We start from the raw sequence: 20,328 nt of genomic DNA on the forward strand, positions 1-20,328 counted from the left end.
GAGCTCATGTTAGCAGATGAAGGCAAAGCAAGGCTACCCCTTGTAGGGGGAATACTAGATTATCCTCATGCATTCTCAGAGTTAGAAGAGTAGAACTTAAGAGATAGGGATGTTTTGATAAACAGATAGAATAAATGCAGAAGCTGGAGAGATGTCTCAGCAGACAAAGTCATGTACTTCTCTTGCAAAGTGGCTGAGTTCAATACATGGCCCTCATAAAATGTAGTTCATACCTGCATGTAACAGTACCACCAAGGGATCAATGCCTTCTTTTGGCCTCCAAGGACACTTATATACACACTTGCATATAACAATGCACTCAACACACACACACACACACACACACACACACACACACACACACACACACACACAATTTGAATAGACCAGGCAGCTGAGCAAAGTGGGTTTCTATGAGAATGAGGGGAATGCATCATGGGAAGAGCTCTGGGGCTTCACAGGTGCATGAGGCATCATTTTCCTCTTTTGGGGACTCCTTATGTAAAAGAGCATGTGCCAGTCCCCACCTTCCTTATTGATTCTTATTTAATCTTCTTGAACTAGTCTTCCTGACTGATCTGGCTCTCTCTTACATATTTCATGAAGTCCTAGTTCACATACAGCCATCACCCAGATCAGTTGTGAAGCCAAGCACCATGATCTTTTGCTGATTCTATCTGAAGTCCTGGGTTCAGAGAAGCCTCCACCTCAAAGGCTGCAAATGCCTTTCTGGATTGAAGTTCTTTACCAGTCCATGGTGTGAGTTGAAGGAATATTACCAATTTAGCAAAAGGTGAAGGACTATGAGGAAGTGACAAGATAAAGGCTGCTTGGATGTTTAGAGTAACTCAGAGAAGTGAGTACAAAGTCAGTGGGAGTAGTTACATCTGGGCATTTGACACAGGGCACCATAATTCATAGAGAGGCTCCAGGTATAGACTGCAAATTGGTTGTTCTGGTTGACATTTGGTGTCAGGTTATAAAATGAGGTCCTGAGTTTGCAATAACTTAGTATGTAGCTCATTATACAGTGACCTGATACAGTATAATCTTCATGAAAAGATACATCGAATATAAAGCATTTGGATTTCTTCAGAATAAAAACATGTAATAAAAGAAAGCATGACAAATTGGTGAAATGTCTTAAGGGTTTCAAAAACAAAACACTATATCAACATAAATTTGTTGTACTGAATGTCAAATTTACAAAATATTTAAGAATATTTACATATATGACTCTTGAATCTGTTCATGAGCATACATAATTGATAGAGGAAATAAATCTTATTTGAATCCAGTTGTCAAGCTAATAAAAATGTGAATGATCCAAATGGAAGAATTCACAAATAAGGATTTCATCAGCAAATGAAATCAATAACACAAAAGTAGTAGTGAATGAAAGAAGAGGACTCAAAATGCAGGCTATATCCCTACATGAAAAAAAGGATGGATGCAGAATACATTTAGCCTAATATGATTACTTAAAGAAATAACAGCCTATGGGATCAAATGCCAAATTATGACTTCATATGTGAGTGTTCAGATAGTGAAGAACAATCATGCTTCAAATCTCTTTAAGACACATGGGAGCTAGGTTTTAAGGTTTTTCTTCTAGCATATGTTTTGTCCCTAATGTGATGAAGTGAATTCCTTTCTGGCCTTAATAGTATGATGTAGCACTTGGGGGCAAAGATGATGCCTAAGAGTGATGTACTGGAAGCCAAGATGGAGAGGACTTCCATAGCCACCATGACCTTCCCCTTGGTACTGTGGTAGACAGGGAGGAAGCTGACCCACACACTGCAAAACACCAGCATGCTGAAAGCCAGGAATTTGGCTTCATTGAATGTGTCAGGTAGATTTCTGGACAAAAAAGCCATAAGGTAGCTCCCTAGGGCCAGTATTCCAAGATATCCCAGGATGCAGTAGAAGGCAATAGCTGAGCCTTTGTTGCAAGTGATGATGATGTGCCCATGTTCTGAATGAACATTTTTGTCAATAAATGGAGGAGAGGTTGCCAGCCAAATTCCACAGAGAACAACTTGCAGCAGAGTGCAGATGGGAATGATGAAATTAGGGGCCCTTGCTATCAGTAGCCACCTCCTCATTCTCCCTGGAGTAGTGATCTTGAAGGCTATAAGTACAGTGAGAGTTTTGGCCAGCACAGTGGAAAGAGCCACAGTGAACAGAAGTCCAAATGTGTTCTGCTGCAGGATACAGGTGACTGTGCTAGGATGGCCAATGTAAAGCAAAGGACAGAGAAAACAGAGGGTCAGAGTGATGAGCAGGATGTAACTGAGATGCTGGTTATTGGCCTTGACAATGGGAGTATCTCTGTACTTCAGGAATACCCCAAGAACAACAGCTGTGAGTAATGAGAAGCCCAGGGACAAGAAGCTGAGTGTCTTTCCCAGGAGCTCATCATAGGCCAGAAATGTCACAGTCTTGTGTTGACAGTGGCTCTTCTCAGTATTTGCATATTGAGTTTCTGGACACTTTATACATTGACCCACATCTGGCAGAAATGCAGATCATCATGAATGCACACTCAGGTTCTCCTTTCCCTCTTTTTAACATTTTATTTTATTAATATTTTTATTTTACGTACCAATCACAGTTACTCCTTTTCCCACTTCCCCAAACCTCTCCCACCCCCACACTCATCCACTCTTCATATGGGTTAAGGCCTCTAGTAGTGACACTGTTGTGTCTGTTTTGTAAGTCATTAGAACATTCGTATACATTGCATGAACCTAATTTGGCTCTGACATTGCCTCTTCATTAATACATCTCCATTCTGAATAGGGCATGAAACTTCAGTGTAATAGAATGTCCTTTGAAACACTTATCCTACAATAATGTTCTCATCTACATATCCCAAATGTATCTACATTCATAAACTCTATGGTGTTCTCTAAGTTTTGTCATTCTCTGAAGGAGCCTGAGTGAATTAGTATTCTTAAATTCTTGTGGCCTTGAATAATTTCATCAGTGACACTGCTCTCATAACTCTGTACAATAGTGTTTATGTAATGCACAGATACAGCACTGCTCATGTATTCCTATGTCTTTATGGAACAGAGTTTGAATGCTCTGTTCCTGGTATCTCATCAATTTATTCTTGGATTATGATGTATACTTATGGATTTTTCTGTTATATTTTCAACGTATTAATAATGCCCATATTTCTATATAGTTTTTTATTTTTGATATATTTATTTCTCTTTATATCATCACATTAACATTCTTACTCCCTATATAATACATTCTGAAGCCAGGCAGTGGTGGCGCACACCTTTAATCCCAGCACTCGGGAGGCAGAGCCAGGCAGATCTCTGTGAGTTCGAGGCCAGCCTGGGCTACCAAGTGAGTCCCAGGAAAGGTGAAAAGCTACACAGAGAAACCCTGTCTCGAAAAACCAAAAAAAAATAATAATAATAATACATTCTGATCATGATTTTAACATCCTTCAACTCCTTCAAGATTCTCCCCACCTCTATGCCCACCCAATTCCACACATTCTTTCCCCTATGTCATTAAAAACAGGAAAAAACAAAATCCCAACAAACCAAACAAAACAAACAATTTAAAAAAACCTCACTCTCTCACACAGGCACACACAAACAATAAAAATAAAAACCACAAAGCTGTAAACCAAACTATAAAGGAAAAGTCGAATAAAACCAGAAGAAAATAAATAAATAAAAATAACATCCCAGAACAGCACCACCTCTACTGGGCTCCATATTCTGGCCCACAATTCTGGTAGTTTTACTGGAGCCTCACTGGTCCTAGAGACCCCAGTCTGCTCAACAGCTTGAGGCTGTACTATCTCCCCTGGGCTCCATATTTCTGCCCACAACTTCAGCAGGAGACTTATGCTTTATCTAAGGTCAGGTTGGTTTTAGGGACAGAAGCATCCCCTTCCCTGGGACCTATATTCCATCTAACTGCTCTGGCAGCTTTACTGGAGGACAGGCTGGTCCTAGGGACCCTAGGTAAGACTCTGCACACTGGTGGCTAAGACTCCTTAAAGCCTGCACAACATCTCCCAATAACACCCCCTCTCTTTTGCTCCATATTCCATCCCACAACTCTGGCACCTTTACTGGAGGTCAGGGTCAACCTAGTGACCCCAAGTAAGATATCATACCACCTTCTAATATTCCTTAAAGTCTTCCCAACAGCCCCTGATTATACTCCCTCCCCTGGGCTCCATATTTCGACCCACACCTTAGGCAGAAGATGTCTGCTTTATCCCAGGCCAGGGTGGTTCTAGGGACCCAAGATAAGACACTGTACATTGCTAGCCAACACTCTCTAAAGCTGGCCTAATAGCCACTAATTGTACCTCTCCTGCACTCCCTCTCCCAGCCCACAGCTTCAGCAGATAACCTATGCTTTACTGGAGGATGTGGGATGCTATGAATCCCAGATAAGAAGCAGGTACCCAGAATACTAGAGGCCACACAGGTTCTTGGAACCACAGACGCAAGTTTGGTATCCAAATCCCAGAGGTCATGAGGGCCACAAAACCCCACTGGACAGACCTTACTGGACCTATAGACTGCCTAGTCACCAGAATCCCAAGCCACTTAGGCCAGAAGAACAGAGAGGAAACAGAAACCAAGGAACAAAACCCACATTCAACAAAAACAAAGTCAGGAATTAACATCTAGATGTATAATCAATGCAAACCTAGATGCCTAAATGCCAGTGTAAGAACATAATCAACAATAGAAAGAGCAAAATGGTACCACCAGAACCCAAATATCCTATGACAGAAAGATCTGAACATTCCAACACTGCTGAAGCACAAGAAAGCAACCTTAAAAACAACTTTATGAAGATGATAGAGGAAAGAGGGAATGAAAAAAAATCTCTTGAGGAAACTGGGGAAAAGTCAAACAAAAAAACTGGAGGAAATTTATAAATTCCTTAGAGAATGCCAAGGAAGCCGGGAAAATACAAACAAACAGGTGAAGGAAACTGTTCAAGACCTGACAGTGGAAATGGAAGCAATAAAGAAAACACAGATGGAGGGAATCCTAGAAATGGAAATTCTGGGTAAGTGAACATCACCAACAAAGTTCCAAAGATGGAAGAGAGAACCTCAAGTGTTGAAGATACAATAGAAGAAATAAATTCATTGGTCAAAGAAAATGTTAAATCTAAAAATTCCTAACAAAAAAACATTCAGGAAATTTTGAAAACTATTAAAAAACTAAACTAAGAATAATATGAGTAGAAGAATGCCAGCTTAAGGGCCCATAAAATATATTCAATAAAAATCATAGAAGAAAATTTTTTAACCTAAAGAAGGACATTCCTATAAATGTACAAGAAGCCTACAGAATTCCAAAGAGATTGAACCTGAAAAAAAAGGTCACTTAATAACTTAAACACTAAACATAGATAACAAAGAAAGACTATTAGAAGCTGAAAAGAGGGAAAAAATAACATATAAAGGCAGACCTAGTAGAATTACATCCTGCTTCTTAATGCAAACTCAGAAGCCAGAAGAATCAGGGCAGACGTTATGTAGACTTTAAGAGAACATGGAAGCCAGCGCAGACTACTATCAGACTACTATACCCAGCAAAATTTTCAATCACCATAGATAAAGAAAACAAGATATTTCATGACAAAGTCAAATTTAAACAATATCTACCCACAAACTCAGGTCTATAGAAGATATGAGAAGGAAAAGTCCAAACCAAGGAGTTTAACTACACCCATTAAAATAAGGCAATAGATACTCTCATACCCCCCCCCAAAAAAAAAGAATGGAAACACGCAAACACCATCACCACCACCACGACCACTACCACCACCAAGAAAATAATAAGAATTAACAATCATTGGTCATTAATATCTCTTAATATTAATGGACTCAATTCCCCAATAAAAAGACATAGGTAACAGAATGAGTATGAAAACAGAATCCATCCTTTTGCTGCATACAAGAAACACACCTCAACACCAAATATAGAAATTACCTCCAAGTAAAGGGTTGGAAAAAGGTTTTCCAAACAAATAGATCTAAGAAGCAAACTAGTGTAGCTATTATAATACCTAACAAAATAAACTTCCAATCAAAATTAATCAAAAGAGATGGAGAAGAACATTTTATACAAATCAAAGGAAAAAAATCCATGAAGAGAACATTGCAGTTCTTAACATCTGTAACTTCAAAGCAAAAGCACCAGGATTTGTAAAAGAAACATTACTACAACTTAAATCACAGATAATCCTCACACATTAATTGTGGGAGACTTCAATACCCCACTCACATCAATAGACAGGTCATCCAGACAAAAATTAAACAGAGAAATAATGGAGCTAACAGATGTTATGACTCAAATGAATGTAACAAACATTTATAGAACATATCACCCAAACACACAAGATTATACTTTGTTTTCAGTACCCCAGAGAACATTATCCAATGTTTACCATATGCTCACCAACAAAACAAGTCTCAATAGACATAGGAAAATTGAAATACCCAACCTATACCTTATCAGACCACAGTGGATTAAAGCTGGATTTCAACAAAAAAAAAGCAGAAAGCCTACAAACTCATGAAAAATAAACAATTGTCTATGGAATTACCCTTGATTCAAAGAAGAAACAAATAAATTAAAGACCTCTTAGAATTCAATGAAAATGAATGCACAATATACCTAAGCTTATGTGACACAATGAAGGTGGTGTAAAGAGGAAAGTTCATAGCACTAAGTGCCTACATAAAAAGTGAAAGTGGAGAGACCTCATACCAGCAACTTAACAGTACATCTGAAAGCTTTAGAAGGAAAAGAAGCAAGAACACGCAAGAGGAGTAGATGGCAAAAAATAATCAAGGGCTGAATTCAATAAAATAGTGACAAAGATAAAAATACAAAGAATCAATGAAACAGAGAGTTGGTTTTTGAGAAAAATAAGATAGACAAACTACTATCCAAACTAATTTAAAGGCTGAGAGAGAATACCCAAATTAACACAATCAGAAATGACAATAGAGGCATAACAACAGTCAGCAAGGAAATCCAAAGAATCATTAGGCCATACTATAAAAACATGTACTTCACAAATTTGGAAAATCTAAAAGAATGGATATTTTTCTTGATAGATACAACTTACCAAAGTTAAATAAAGATCAGATAAACAATTCAAATAGGCCTATAACCACTAAGGAAATAGAAGCAGTCATGAAAAGTCTCCCAACCAAAAGGAGCCCAGGGCCAGAGGTTTTTATAACAGATTCTCCCGGACCTTTGAAGAAGAGCTCATACAAACATTCCTCAAATTATTCCACAAGATAGAAGCAGAAGAAACATTGGCAAACTCGTTTTATGAAGCCATAGTCACCCTGATACTCAAACCACAAAAAGAGTCAACAAAGAAAGAGAATTACAGATGAATTTCCCTTATGAACATAGATGCAAAAATAATGAAATACTTGCAAACAGAATCCAAGAACATATCTAAAGATCATCTACCATGATCAAGTAGGCTTCATCCCAGAGATTTAGGGATGTATCAACATATAAAAATCAGAAAACATATTCACCATATAAACAAACTGAATGAAAGAAAATAGCATATGATCATCTCATTGGATGCTGAAAAATCCTTTGACAAAATCTAACATCCGTTCATGATAAAAGGCTTGGAGAGATTAGGGATACAAGGAACATAATTATTGCAAAGGCAATTTACATCAAGCCTATAGCCAACATTAAAGCAAATGGACAGAAACTCAAAGAAATTGCACTAAATTTAGGAACAAGACAAAGCTGGACACTTCCTCCATAACTACTCAATATAGTACTTGAAGTTCTAGCTAGAGAAATAAGACAACTGAATGAGATAAAGGGCATACAAATTGTAAAGGAAGAATTCAAAATATCATTATTTGCAGATGATAGGATAATATACATAATTGACCCCAAATTCAATCAGGGAACTCCTATAGCTGGAAAACTCCTTCAGCAATATGGCTGAATACAAGATTAATTAAAAAATTCAATATCCCTCCTCTTTACACATTGCAAAGTGTTTGAGAAAGAAATCAGGGAAACAACACCCTTCACAATAGCTACAAATAATATATAATCTGTTGGGGTAACCCTGACTAAGAAAGTCTTCTTGCATAACAAAAATTTCAAGTGTTTGAAGAAAGAAATGAAGACTATATAAGAAGATGGAAAGATCTCGCATGCTAATGGATCAGTAGGTTCAACATAATAAAATATGGCCAACCTACCAAAAGCAATCTACAGATTCAATGCAATCCACATCAAAATTGCAACACAATTCCATTCTTTATGGAGTTGAAAGGACAAGACTCAATTTCATATGACAAAGCAAAAAATCCAGAATGGCTAAAACAATCTTATATAATAAAAGAACTTCTGGAAGTATCTCCATCCTTGATTTAAAGTTGCACTACAGAACTATAGTAGTAAAACCTATAAGGTATTGGCATAAAAACAGATAGGTTGATCAGTGAAATCTAATTGAAGACACAGACATAAATCCACAAACTTATGGACACTTGAATTTTGATAAAGAAGCCAGAGAGACACAATAGAAAAAAGAAAACAACTTCCACAAATTGTGCTGATTTCACTAGATATCTGCATGCAGAAGACATCTATATCTATGCAAATATATCTATAATCATCATCCTGCATAGAACTCAAGTCCAAGTGAATCAAAGACCTCAACAGAAAAGCAGACTTGCTGAAAAATAAAAGAAAACTAGACTCACTGAACTTAACAGAAGAGAAAGGTGGGAGTAACCTTGAACCCACTGGCAAAGGAGATGACTTCCTGAACAGAGCACCCATAGCACAAGCACTAAGATCAATAACTAATATATGGGACCTCATGAAAATGAAAAGCTTCTGTAAGGCAAAGGACAGCGTAAATAGGACAAAATGGCAGCCTACAGATGGGAAAAGGTTTTCACTAACTCCACATCAGATATAGGGCAAATATCCAAAATATATAAAGAACTGAAGAAACTAGACATCAACAAACCAAATAATCAAATTAAAAAATGAGGTACAAATCCAAACAGAGAATTCTCAATAGAAGAAACCAAAATGGCTGTGAAACACTTAAAGAAATGTTTAACATCCTTATACATTAGGGAAATACAAATGAAAAAGATTTTGAGATTCCATCTTACACCAGTAAGAATGGCTATGATCAATCACACAAGTGACTATTTATGCTCGTGATGATGCAGAGCAAGGGGAACACTCCTCTGTTGATGGTGGGAGTGCAAACTTGTATAGCACTTGGAAATCAATATAGTGATTCCTCAGAAAACTGTGAACTGACCTACCTCATGACCCAGCTATACCACTCTTGGGCATATACCCAAAAGATGCTCCATCCTACCATAAAGACACTTCTACAATTCTGTTCACAGCAGCATTATTCATAATAACTAGAAACTGGAAACAGTCTTGATATCCCACAACCAAAGAATAGATAAAGAAATGTGCTACATTTACACAATGTCTTATTATTCATCTGTTACAAAAAAAAATGACAACATGAAATTTGCTGGTAAATGAATGGAACTAGAAAAGAATATCCTTTGTGAGGAAACCCAGAGCCAGAAAGACAAACAAGATATGTCCTCACTTGTAAGTGATTATTAGCTGTTAAGGATAATCACACTATAATCCACATATACAGAGAGGCTAAGTAACAAGAAGGATTCTAGAGGGGACAAATGGATCTCCTTGGGAAAGGGAGATGTAATAGATTTTTGTTAGTGTACTAAGGGCAGGGTGGATAGCAGGGGGGATCAGGTAGGGAGATAGGACACAGAGAAGCAGTATGGGGAGAGACAACTGGAATACATGGATTATGGTGAGTTATGTGTAAACCTAGTGCAGTGGATACTCCCTGGAAGCTATGAGGGTGACCCTTGAGAGGATTCCTAGTTGTTGACAATATGGAGCCTAAACCAGCCATCTTCTTTCACCAGGCTAGGCTATCAGTGGTGGGACTGGGAAACCAATCCAGCCACAAAACTTCCCACTCATAACCTATCTGCCAGCAAACTGTGCTGGGTGGTGGCTCAGAGCTTATGGGGGTGGCCAACCAGTGACTTATTTGTCTTGAGGCCCAAGTCATGAGAAAGAGGCCATGCTGGACACTGCCTGGATGGCCAGGAATATGAAGCTGAATGCTCAGAGACCTAGAGGACCAAACACTACTGAAAAGATAAAAAAGAAAAAAAAGTCAATGAAATTATTTCTAATCATATTCTAATATACTCATTGACTGGCACCTAGCCCAATAATCATCAAGAAGACTTACTCTAGCAGCTGATGATAGCAGATGCAGAGACCTACAGCCAAACATTATAGGGAGCTTGGTGAACCACACAGAAGAGGAAGAGGAAGGATTGTAGGAGCCAGAGGGGTTGAGGTCAACAGGAGAACATGGCCCAAAGAATCACCTAAGCAGGGCTCATAGGGGCTCACAGAGACTGGAGCAGGAGTCAGGGAGTCTCCATGGGTCTGTGCTAGGCCTTCTGAATACATGTTGTGATTTTTTTTTTAGCTTGAGGCTTTTGTGGGATTCCTCACAGTGGAAGTGGGGGTGTGCCTGATTTGTCTGCCTGCTCGTGGGATGCTTTTCTTCCTACTGTGTTTCCTGGTCCAGCCTTGATATGAGGGTTTATGCTTAGTCTTATTGCATCTTGTTATGTCATGTTCAGTTAATATTACTTGGAGGATCTCATTTTCTGAAGGGAACTGGAAAAACAGTGGATCTGGGGAAGAAGGGGAGGTAGAGGGTGTGACTGGGTGGAAGGAAGGGAGGGGAGGCTGTGGTTGGGACGTATTGAATAATATATAGAATTATCATAAAATTGAATTAAAGTAAAAAATAAAACTATGATAGGCTCATAAGACTAAGGGTGTCACAGAACATAATGCAGTGGTTTGAATGCATATGTTCCCCCTTACACCACATATTTGTATGGCTTGCCCACAGTTGGTGGAGCTATTTGGAAAGGATTAGGAGATGTGGCACTTTTGAGAGAGGCCTGATGCAGTGGAAAATTTTAAGGATCTTGTCATACAGAGTGTGTCTTCTCTGTCTCCTACTTGGAGATCAGTATATAAAGTCTCAACTGTTTCTGTTGTCACACTGTCTTAGCTAAATTTCTATTGCTGTGAAGAGACATCACAACCAAGGCAACTAATAAAAGAAAGAATTTAACTTGTAGGCTCACAGTTCCAGATGGAGAACATGGCAAGCTGCAGGAAGGAAGGAATGGAGCTGGAAAAAGAGCTGAGAGCTTACATCTGATCTGTAGGCATGACACAGAGATGAGAGAGAGAGAGGGAAAGAGAAGGTGGGGGATAAGTGGGCTTTTAAACCTCTATTCCCTTCCTCAGTGACAGACCTCCTTCAGCAAGGCCCCATATGCTAATCCTTTCCAAACAATTCCACAACTGTAGAGCAAGTATTCAAGCATATGAACCTATGGGGGCCGTTCTCATTCAAGCTACCACACACGCCTCTGCTCTGCCTTCCTGGACCCTAATAGTGTGAAATTGTAAGCGAATTAAATGTCTTCTTTTATAAGTTGCTTGGTCATAGTGTCTTTTCACAGCAATAGAAGAAAAACCAAGGTACCAAGGTAGAGCCTTCATCCAGTAACTGATGGAATCAGATGGTGACATTCATGGCCAGGTGCCAGGCCAAGTTCCAGGGATCCAGTCGATGAGAGAGAGGAGGGATTCTATGAGCAAGGGACATGGAGATCATGATGGGGAAATGTAGAGAGACCACCAGGCCAAACTAGTGGGAACTCATGAACTATGGACCAATAGCTGTGGAGCTCCCAAGTGACTGGACTAGGCCCTCTGCATAGGCAAGACAATCATTTTACTTGTACTGTTTAGGGAGGCTCCTGGCAGTGGGATCAGGATCCATTCCTGGTGCATGAGTGGGTTTTTTGGAGCCCCGTGCCTATGGTGGGACACCTTGGTGCAGGAGGAGGGGCTTGGACCTGCCTCAACTGAATGTACTGGGTTCTGCTGACTCGCCATAGGAGTCCTTGCCTTGGAGGAGGTGGGAATGGCGGTGTGTTGGGGGAGAAGGCTGGAGGGCAGGAGGAGAGAGGAAAGGGGGATCTGTGATTGGTATGTAAAATGAATAGAAAATTTGTTAATAATATAGGAAAAGAAAGAAAAGAAACCAAGCCAAATTGCATGGTAAAATGAATCATACTGTTCTGGTGTGGGAAAGTGGTTTTCTGTAGGCAGACATGTCCACAGTGGTTCAAGAACACAAAGCAGGTATGGATTTCAATGTCAAGAGTGTGTTATTATTTCAGTGGGAGAAATGAACTATAACCTGTGGTTTTCTAACAGTTGGAAGGAAGAGGATTGTCTTCACTGAAGTGAACTGATTGCACTTCACCTATAGATGTTTTTCATTTGCTTAGATATTGCAGTTGTGTACAGCTGTAAATGTTTTCTGCATGATTGAAATGTACCTGTCTCATTGGAAATCTCATTCTCTGGACATTGCTTGCAGTCAAAGCAACAGGCAGCCTCACCCTCTCGGTGAGTTTTCATATATCCAGGATGACAGCTCTCACTGCATACTGACCGAGGAATCTGAGAATAATAATATGAATGTTAGCAAATGGTCATGCTTTTATGGAATCTCCAGTAGAGTATTTTTGAATATAGAACTGTTAATTTATTTATGTTAATATTTCGAAATGCAGATAGTTGAATTTTTTATTGCTAAGGTGAGTCATTCACAGGCCCATGTGGTAAACGGTTGGCCCTAATAACATGACTTTGTTGGGAAACTGTTCAAAGATTATGAGGTGAGGCATAAAAGTAGGAATTTAGATCCTTGGTAGCATGTCTTGGTGAGACTACAAATTTACTGTCTCTTGACTCCTGGATAGAAAGGCAAATAAATTTTTTCTTCCATGGTAAGGGTTCATCTTGTCTTTCATGGTAGTGGTTAATCTTAGAACCACTGTGGAAACCAATCTAGGAGAATTATTATGAAAGATTTCCTAGATTAGGTTACTTGAGGCAAAAAAAAATCCTCTCTAAAGTGGGTCACCCTGATTTATTGGCCCTGGACTACAAATGAATATAAAGGAATAAATGATGGTGACAGCAGCATTCAGCTGTCTCTACATCCTGATTGTTACTGCAATGTCAACATCTACCTCTACCACCTAAAGACATGGCTTCCTGTAGTGAGTGAATATACCCTTAAACTGTTAACCAAAAAAACCCTCCCATACTGTTTGTTAAGTAGCCTTTCTGCAACAGCAAAACAAACAACGAACACATCTACATATTACAGTCATGCTCTTCTCTCTTGACAGGGGCTCAGAAGCAAAGGGCCAACTGACCATTGACTGAAACCTTTCAAGATGGGATCAAAATAAATCTTTTGTCAGATGATCTGTGATAATGATGTAAAGAATCCTGAAAAAAGATATTGTATATAGTATACTAAATAAATTGGCAGACTGGAAAATAAATAGTTCATTCAGCAAAATTAGGTATAATATTGGTGATCATTGTCTATATATAAATGGGCCCTTTGTGAGCAGTGAAGTGTCATGACACACAGAAATATATGCTTTGAAATTTATACAGGTCAAAATACTTAAGTTAAGTTGCAACTCACCTCTGTTAATCCTGTGGCCCACTGTATCATGTGATATGATAAGGACAATTTCTGGCCCTCTGGAGCATTTGGAGAAAATGTTCCTACTTTTGCATTTATCCCAAGACCTTTTGGGAAATTCCAAAAATTAAGAATATCATATTCTGCATGTGATTTCCTTTTCCAATCCAGAACCACTTGGTCTCCAGCATGATTGATGAGTTGTGTGCTTTTCAGAAAAGGGTGAAGCTAGAAGAAATGCATGCTTTATGCTACATAAACTTCAAAGAAATAAAACAGAGGCAGAATCAGGGAACATCTCTTCTTGATTTTAATCCCTGATATGAAAAGCACCTTTAATATAGGTACCACTCATACAAAACAAGTGATCCCTAAGGATAATAGAAACATCACTATAGTTCTAAATATTCCAATCAGTTCCATTAGAAAACTTAAAATCAAGCTCTCCTAAATCATAAATGTGCATGGAGAAAATTCTCACTTTCTTTGAAAATATAGTCATACCTAGGCTGGAGAGATGGCTCTGAGGTTGAAAGCATTTTTATGAGTGTTCATTTATGTAACATAAGAATTTTATAAGTCTTCGTGTCCATTGTGACAATTCTCTGTCTCTGCTTTTCTGTTGTGTGAAATCTCTGGGGTTAATGGACGTTTTTGTATTGAAAATTTTACCCTCCAAATATTGTATGACCCTTTGCAATACAACTACATATGGACTTAAAATAGACTCCCCCTTGCACAGTCTCTCTTGCAGATTTTTAACAAAGTAATCTGAACTATGTACTGCCTCATTTTAGTGTATTTATAAACCTTAGAGTGGCTTGTTGCTGAGGTTATAATACTACAGAAGTGCTGTTACCTGCCAGGGGAAGAATACCATCTCTTTCCCTTTTCCACAAGTTTGAAATGGTACTTGATTGAGCATCATCTCATGCAGACTGTGGGCCACAGCATACACTGCATTGTACACATTGTAACTCTCTTCACTCATGGCCATGTCAAATATGTTCCCTGGCAAGAATTCCAAGGAGGCATTAGGCAGACAGTTATCCACAATTTTACACTTTTCCCTAAAAAACGAGCAATTGAAGAATGAGTGCCATAATACATGAAGATAAATGTCTTCTGGGTATTTGAAAGGATTGGCTGTCTGGATAAAATCTGTAAAATCATCTATCTCCTCATTATGGTGTGAAAAAATAAGGGCCCCATGCAGTGCATCTAACAGGAAAAAGTCATCAAATTTGGAATGATCCCACTGTGAGTTCAGGACCCAGACTTTACATGTCAGTAACTTCTGCTTAATATTTACTGTTAAGCTCAATAGAGAATCAGTGTCCCCATAAATAATAATCACATTGGCTGATGATTCCAGGATCTGCACCTGATTTTTCCAGGATGTGGTCAGAAATGAACCCCTAATGGCTAGAATCATTTCCACAAATGCTATGCAGACTCCATTTTTCTCCAGCTCACTTCTCAAATCTGACAGAATCTGGGCACCTTTGTGATCATCTATGATGAACAGCCCAACCCACTTCCAGTGGAAATGAATCATCAAAGCTACAATGCCAAGTGTCAGAGATGTGTCCTTGGAGGCCACCTGGTACAGGGAAGAAAACCATCTTTGTTCACTCAGGGTAGTATCAAAAGGCCCAAAAGAAAGCTGTAGGGAAAAACAATAAGAAAGAAGAACATTGTCATAAAATTCAACTCAAGTCTACAGCAATGGTTTGAAGCCTTTAGGACAATCCTGCTTTGAAGGTCAAATCTGTCTTCCTATGGGTTTATCAGAAAAGTACAGTGATGTTCTGTCAGGATAGCAGCTTCACATGAATTTACTGATATTTTAAATTAATGATGATTACTGTCTGCGGCCTCACAGCCCAGCAGTCAGTGCACCAACAGCCACCCAGGCTTTCAGGCTACAGCCTGGAGGGAGTTCCAGTCCCAAGGCCTGGTTTTGCCATGGCCACTATATGTAGGTTTAAACTAAGTCTGTATTGTTCTATTTACTAACAAAGACTCAGAAGTCAAATGTGTGAGTGAAAACCTGTTACATCAGAGAGGGTGAGGAGCAACCAGCTTACTTTCCTTTTTGCCAGAGATCCATCAATAGTCATGTCTCTCAATTCATCCGTAAACAAAAAGAAAGCACCAAACGCCAAGTCCCACGCGACTCCTTCCTGTGTGCCTCTCTATCTGTATTCCTGGATCATCCAGACTCGCTAATGCTAATTCCAGTCACCTAGTGGCAGGCTCCATCCCCTAAACTAAGGTTAATTTTTTTTTAATTAACACAAACACAAACTCAGGGTTAACGCTGTAATTGAATATCCCTTGATAGTACAGAGAATATTTAGAGGTTCAATAGTGTAGTGTGTCTGTTCCACCCTTCCCCTTCTCTCTATTCTAAGCTACAAAAAATACAGATGTATCATACACTATGTCTGTATTACTTCTCTATCAATGAAGAGTTACTAAAGCTTGCCCTATTTCCCTCACAGACAGCTGAAATGTCACCAAGTAGAGCTGACATCATGTCCTATCCCATCACCTTCTCTCACCTGTGGATATTTGTAAAGATCCAGCAGTGTCCCTATGTATTCTGATATTGCCCATGATGGTCCTGTAAGTACAGCAGCTGACATGCCCTCTCTTGCACATCTGTAGTTAGGGATGGAATAACCAGGGCCTGAAAATGAGCCAAAAAGATTGGCCAGTGTGCGCCTTTGACCATGTGGGACATTATGGATCTCGAATCCCAGGGAAGTATTAGGTAAAATATTGAGATTGCTGTTGATCTCCTCAGTAGCAAACATCATGGCCAAAATACATTGGTAGTTCCTCAGCTTAAACCTGTACAGAAGGCAGAACAATATTTAGGATGAAGACTCATACTACACAACATTTTACATATGTGCAAGCTTAGTGCAACGTCTTTTACAGTTTAAATGCTTCTGTTTCCCAAACTCCCTGTTGAAGTATCCTCCCAGAATTAGCTGGAATTAGAATGGGAGTATTATTTCTTTTTTTTAATTTTTTAAAATTGAAAATAGATTTTTTTCATGCAATATATTTTTAGCCATTTTTTATTTAAACATTTTTATTTTATAATTAATTTAATTTTACATTATCAGCCATGGATTCCCCTGTTCTCCCTCCTCCCACCTCCCAGCCTTCCCCCCAATCCACCCCTTATTCCCACCTCCTCCAAGACAAGGTCTCCCCTGGGGAGTCAGCTCAGTCTGATAGAATCAGTTGAGGCAAGTCCAGTCCCCTCCTCCCTACACCAAGGCTGAGCAAAGTATCTCAGCATAGGCCCTAGATTCCAAAAAGCCAGCTCATGCACCAAGGGTAGGTCCTGGTCCCACTGTCTGGGAGCCTCCTAAACAGTTCCAGCTAATCAAGTGTCTCACTTATCCAGAAGGCCTGGTCCAGTTCCATGGGGGCTCCTCAGCTTATAGCTTCCCTTCCACCAACTCCTTCTATGTCCTCCCCACTTCCCTTTCCACCAAAATCCATGCCGTTTATTTCTCCCTCTTATTAGAAAACAATCAAGTATCTGAAAAATAATAATAAATTAAAATAAAAACAAACAAGCCAGAATTGGACAAAATGAACAAACAGAAAAAAGAGCCAAAGAAAAAGGAAAATAATCACATAGATGTAGAGAAACACATAGATGTTTTCATACATAGAAAATCACAAAAATCGAGCCAGGTGGTGGTGGCACATGCCTTTAATCCCAGCACTGGCACTGGGGAGGCAGAGGCAGGCTGATCTCTGTGAGGTTGAGGCCAGCCTGTCCACAAAGTGAGTTCCAGGAAAGGTGCAAAACTACACAGAGAAACTCTGTCTCGAAAAACTAAAAAAAGAAAATCATAAAAACAAATCATCAGAAGTCATAATTATCCACAAAAGACATGTAAAGCTAAAAAAAATTAGCCTCCAAAAGTGCCATTGAGTTTGTACTTTTGTTTTCCATTGACTACTGAGCATGGGGCCTTCCCTTAAGAGTTGTTTGTATACCCAGTGAGACTCCCTTGAAGAAAACTAGTTATTGTATTTGCAACTGGGTTCAGGATGGGGGCTTGTGACAACTTGGAGTTCTTCTGAATTAAACATGAGGGCTTGTGTCCACTTCCCCTCTCAGTGCTGGCAACCCATCTGTCTTAGTGGTACAGGCCCTGTGCATCCTTCCCAGTCTCTTGAGTTCATATGTGTATCAGTCCTGCTATGTTTAGAAAGTCTTTTTTCTTCAGTGTCTTCCACTTTCTCTGACTCTTATACTGTTTCCATCTCCTCTTCTTTCAGGTTCCCTGACCCTGAGGGAAGGGACTTTAAGAAGACATCTCATTTAGAACTGAGTGTTCCTCCACTATTGATGGAACATCTCTGATGATAGCTGAGTGGCACAATGATCTATTAATATAGCAGAATATCCTTAGGAGACAATTTATTGCTACATTTCTTTAGCAAAACAATAGTATTTGGTTTCCCTATGGGTCTATGGCCTGTCTAGTCTCAAGTACTTGACAATCTGAGACATGTTGGGTTCCATCTCATGGAGTGAACCTAAAATACGATCAGATATTGATTGTTTAATTCCACAAGCTTTGAGCCATTTTGTACCAGTATATCTTGCATGCAGGACACCATTGCAGTTTGGAGGGTCTGTAGCTAGGCTGGTGTTTACCTTTCTCCTTTGGTAGCATGCAGTCTGCCTTCCAGTACCATGAACACTAGTCTCCATAGGAGCAGAGGCTCTAAGTAGGCACCTCAGTTTCTCCATGCCAATGATTGCTGTAGTGTTGTCTTCAGCCATGGGGCTTTACACATCATTGTGTGGAGAGCAACCAATAGGCTCTGCAGTAGCCTGGTTTGATTGGGTGTTTCCACTGAGTTTGTCTTGCTAGCAACTCAATTATCCCATCCCCAAACGGGAAGTTTTATTTGGTGGTGAGAAATATCTCACTTAGACTTTGTCTCCCCTGTTTTTGATGATTCCATTAAATGTTTCTTATATATGTATACATTTTAAGAAGCTTCTACTGTATTAAGTTTCTATATGATTTAGAAGACTCTTTGTTTTATTATTTTTTTTGGTTGTGTAAAACCCTGCATTTGAACCTCCCAATAACTTGAGCTCTAAGTGGGTAAGCAAATATTCAGTTGTCTTATATTTATGATGAGTTCAGTCCATTTGACAAGAATGTCAAATTCTAGAATTCAACTTTCGTCAAATTCTAGAATTCAACTTTCAATCTGCACAACCACAAAAAAAATCAAATGTTTCTCGATCAAGCCACCAGTTACTAAGACACTGCTTAATTCAGGAACATCCAGTCCATTCCACTTGTCTGAACAGCAGTTGACATTTCTCTAACAATTTATTTTTATATTTGTGTTGGGCAATATGTGTATATATTTCTCTGTGGTGTGGGTGCATGCACATGATACTAGACAGAGAAAATTTCAAATGTGGGTTGTTATCTTGCACTGTATTTAATAATACATCTTTTGTGGTACGTAAACTTGTGAGGTTCTCCTCCTTCTGCCCCTCCTTTCTCCAAAAGCAACAGGATTACACTTGTGCACTGCAATGCCCCCCCCTTTATTTTGCTTTTTGATCTGCAAAAGTAAACTCAGTTGTTATATTTGCACTGCAAGCATGTTACCTTCTGATCTATTTACTCATTCTCTCTTTTTTTTTTCGGTTTTTTGAGACAGGGTTTCTCTGTGTAGCTTTGCGCCTTTCCTAGAACTCACTTGGTAGTCCAGGCTGGCCTCGAACTCACAGAGATCCGACTGGTTCTGCCTCCCGAGTGCTGGGATTAAAGGCATGCGCCACCACCGCCCGGCCTCATTCTCTTAATATTAGTCACTAGTGAGGAAAATAACTTGCACTTTGAAACAACCCAATTTCCACATACAGAACAAATTATGACATTTCACAAGAAAATCATAATATTCAGAAAGATTCATTTCATTAAGGATGTATTTTATATAATGTTCTTTGATTTGTGTGCCAAAGTCCATTCCCATGTTGACATATGTTTAGTGATTCATATTCTTCATGTTTCTGGGTTCTGTAGAAAAGAAGATGAATAACACCATAAACTCATGTGATAAGAAAATGGGCTTTATTCTGCATGTACCTATTTTTTCCTAGACTTTCATCATGAAATTATGTTGGATTTTTGTCAAAGGCCTTACTCCATTTTACCAGATGATTCATTTTTTCCCTGTCCTTTATTCTGTTTATATGGTAGATTACATTCATTGACTTAGAGGTGTTGGACCAGTCCTGTATCCTTTAGATGAGGCCAACATTATGGTGTATAATCATTGTTGTGTGTACTTGAATTCAGTTTTCAAATATTTTATTTGTATCTATGTTCATAAGAGGTTGTCTTATAATTTTTCTTTTTTTTTTTAGTTGGATCTTTGTATGTTTTTGAAATCAGGGTAATACCACCTTCCCAAAGTAAAGGATCTTTCCTTTTCTGTTTTGTGTAATAGTTTGCAGTGTATTAGTGTTAGCTCTTCTTTGAAAGTCTGATAGAATTCTTCACTGACTCCATCTGACTTAAGCTTTTTTTTCATTTGGGATAG

At 39.0% G+C, this 20,328-nt stretch overlaps 1 protein-coding gene across 1 annotated transcript in view; it reads right to left on the reverse strand.

Annotated features, from left to right (window-relative positions):
• Positions 1-1,574: 1,574 nt before the first annotated feature.
• Positions 1,575-20,328, reverse strand: part of LOC131903329 (vomeronasal type-2 receptor 116-like) — a 28,023-nt gene continuing 9,269 nt past the window's right edge. Inside the window, exons 2-6 of the mRNA XM_059253844.1 lie at positions 16,278-16,569; positions 14,570-15,376; positions 13,711-13,938; positions 12,542-12,665; positions 1,575-2,515 (exon numbers count right to left, since the gene is read on the reverse strand). Coding sequence (XP_059109827.1) covers positions 1,575-2,515; positions 12,542-12,665; positions 13,711-13,938; positions 14,570-15,376; positions 16,278-16,569 — 2,392 coding nt within the window. The remainder of the gene's footprint in view (positions 2,516-12,541; positions 12,666-13,710; positions 13,939-14,569; positions 15,377-16,277; positions 16,570-20,328) is intronic.

The sequence above is a fragment of the Peromyscus eremicus genome, chromosome 1 (genome assembly GCF_949786415.1).
Source record: "Peromyscus eremicus chromosome 1, PerEre_H2_v1, whole genome shotgun sequence".
Classification (NCBI taxonomy): domain Eukaryota; kingdom Metazoa; phylum Chordata; class Mammalia; order Rodentia; family Cricetidae; genus Peromyscus; species Peromyscus eremicus.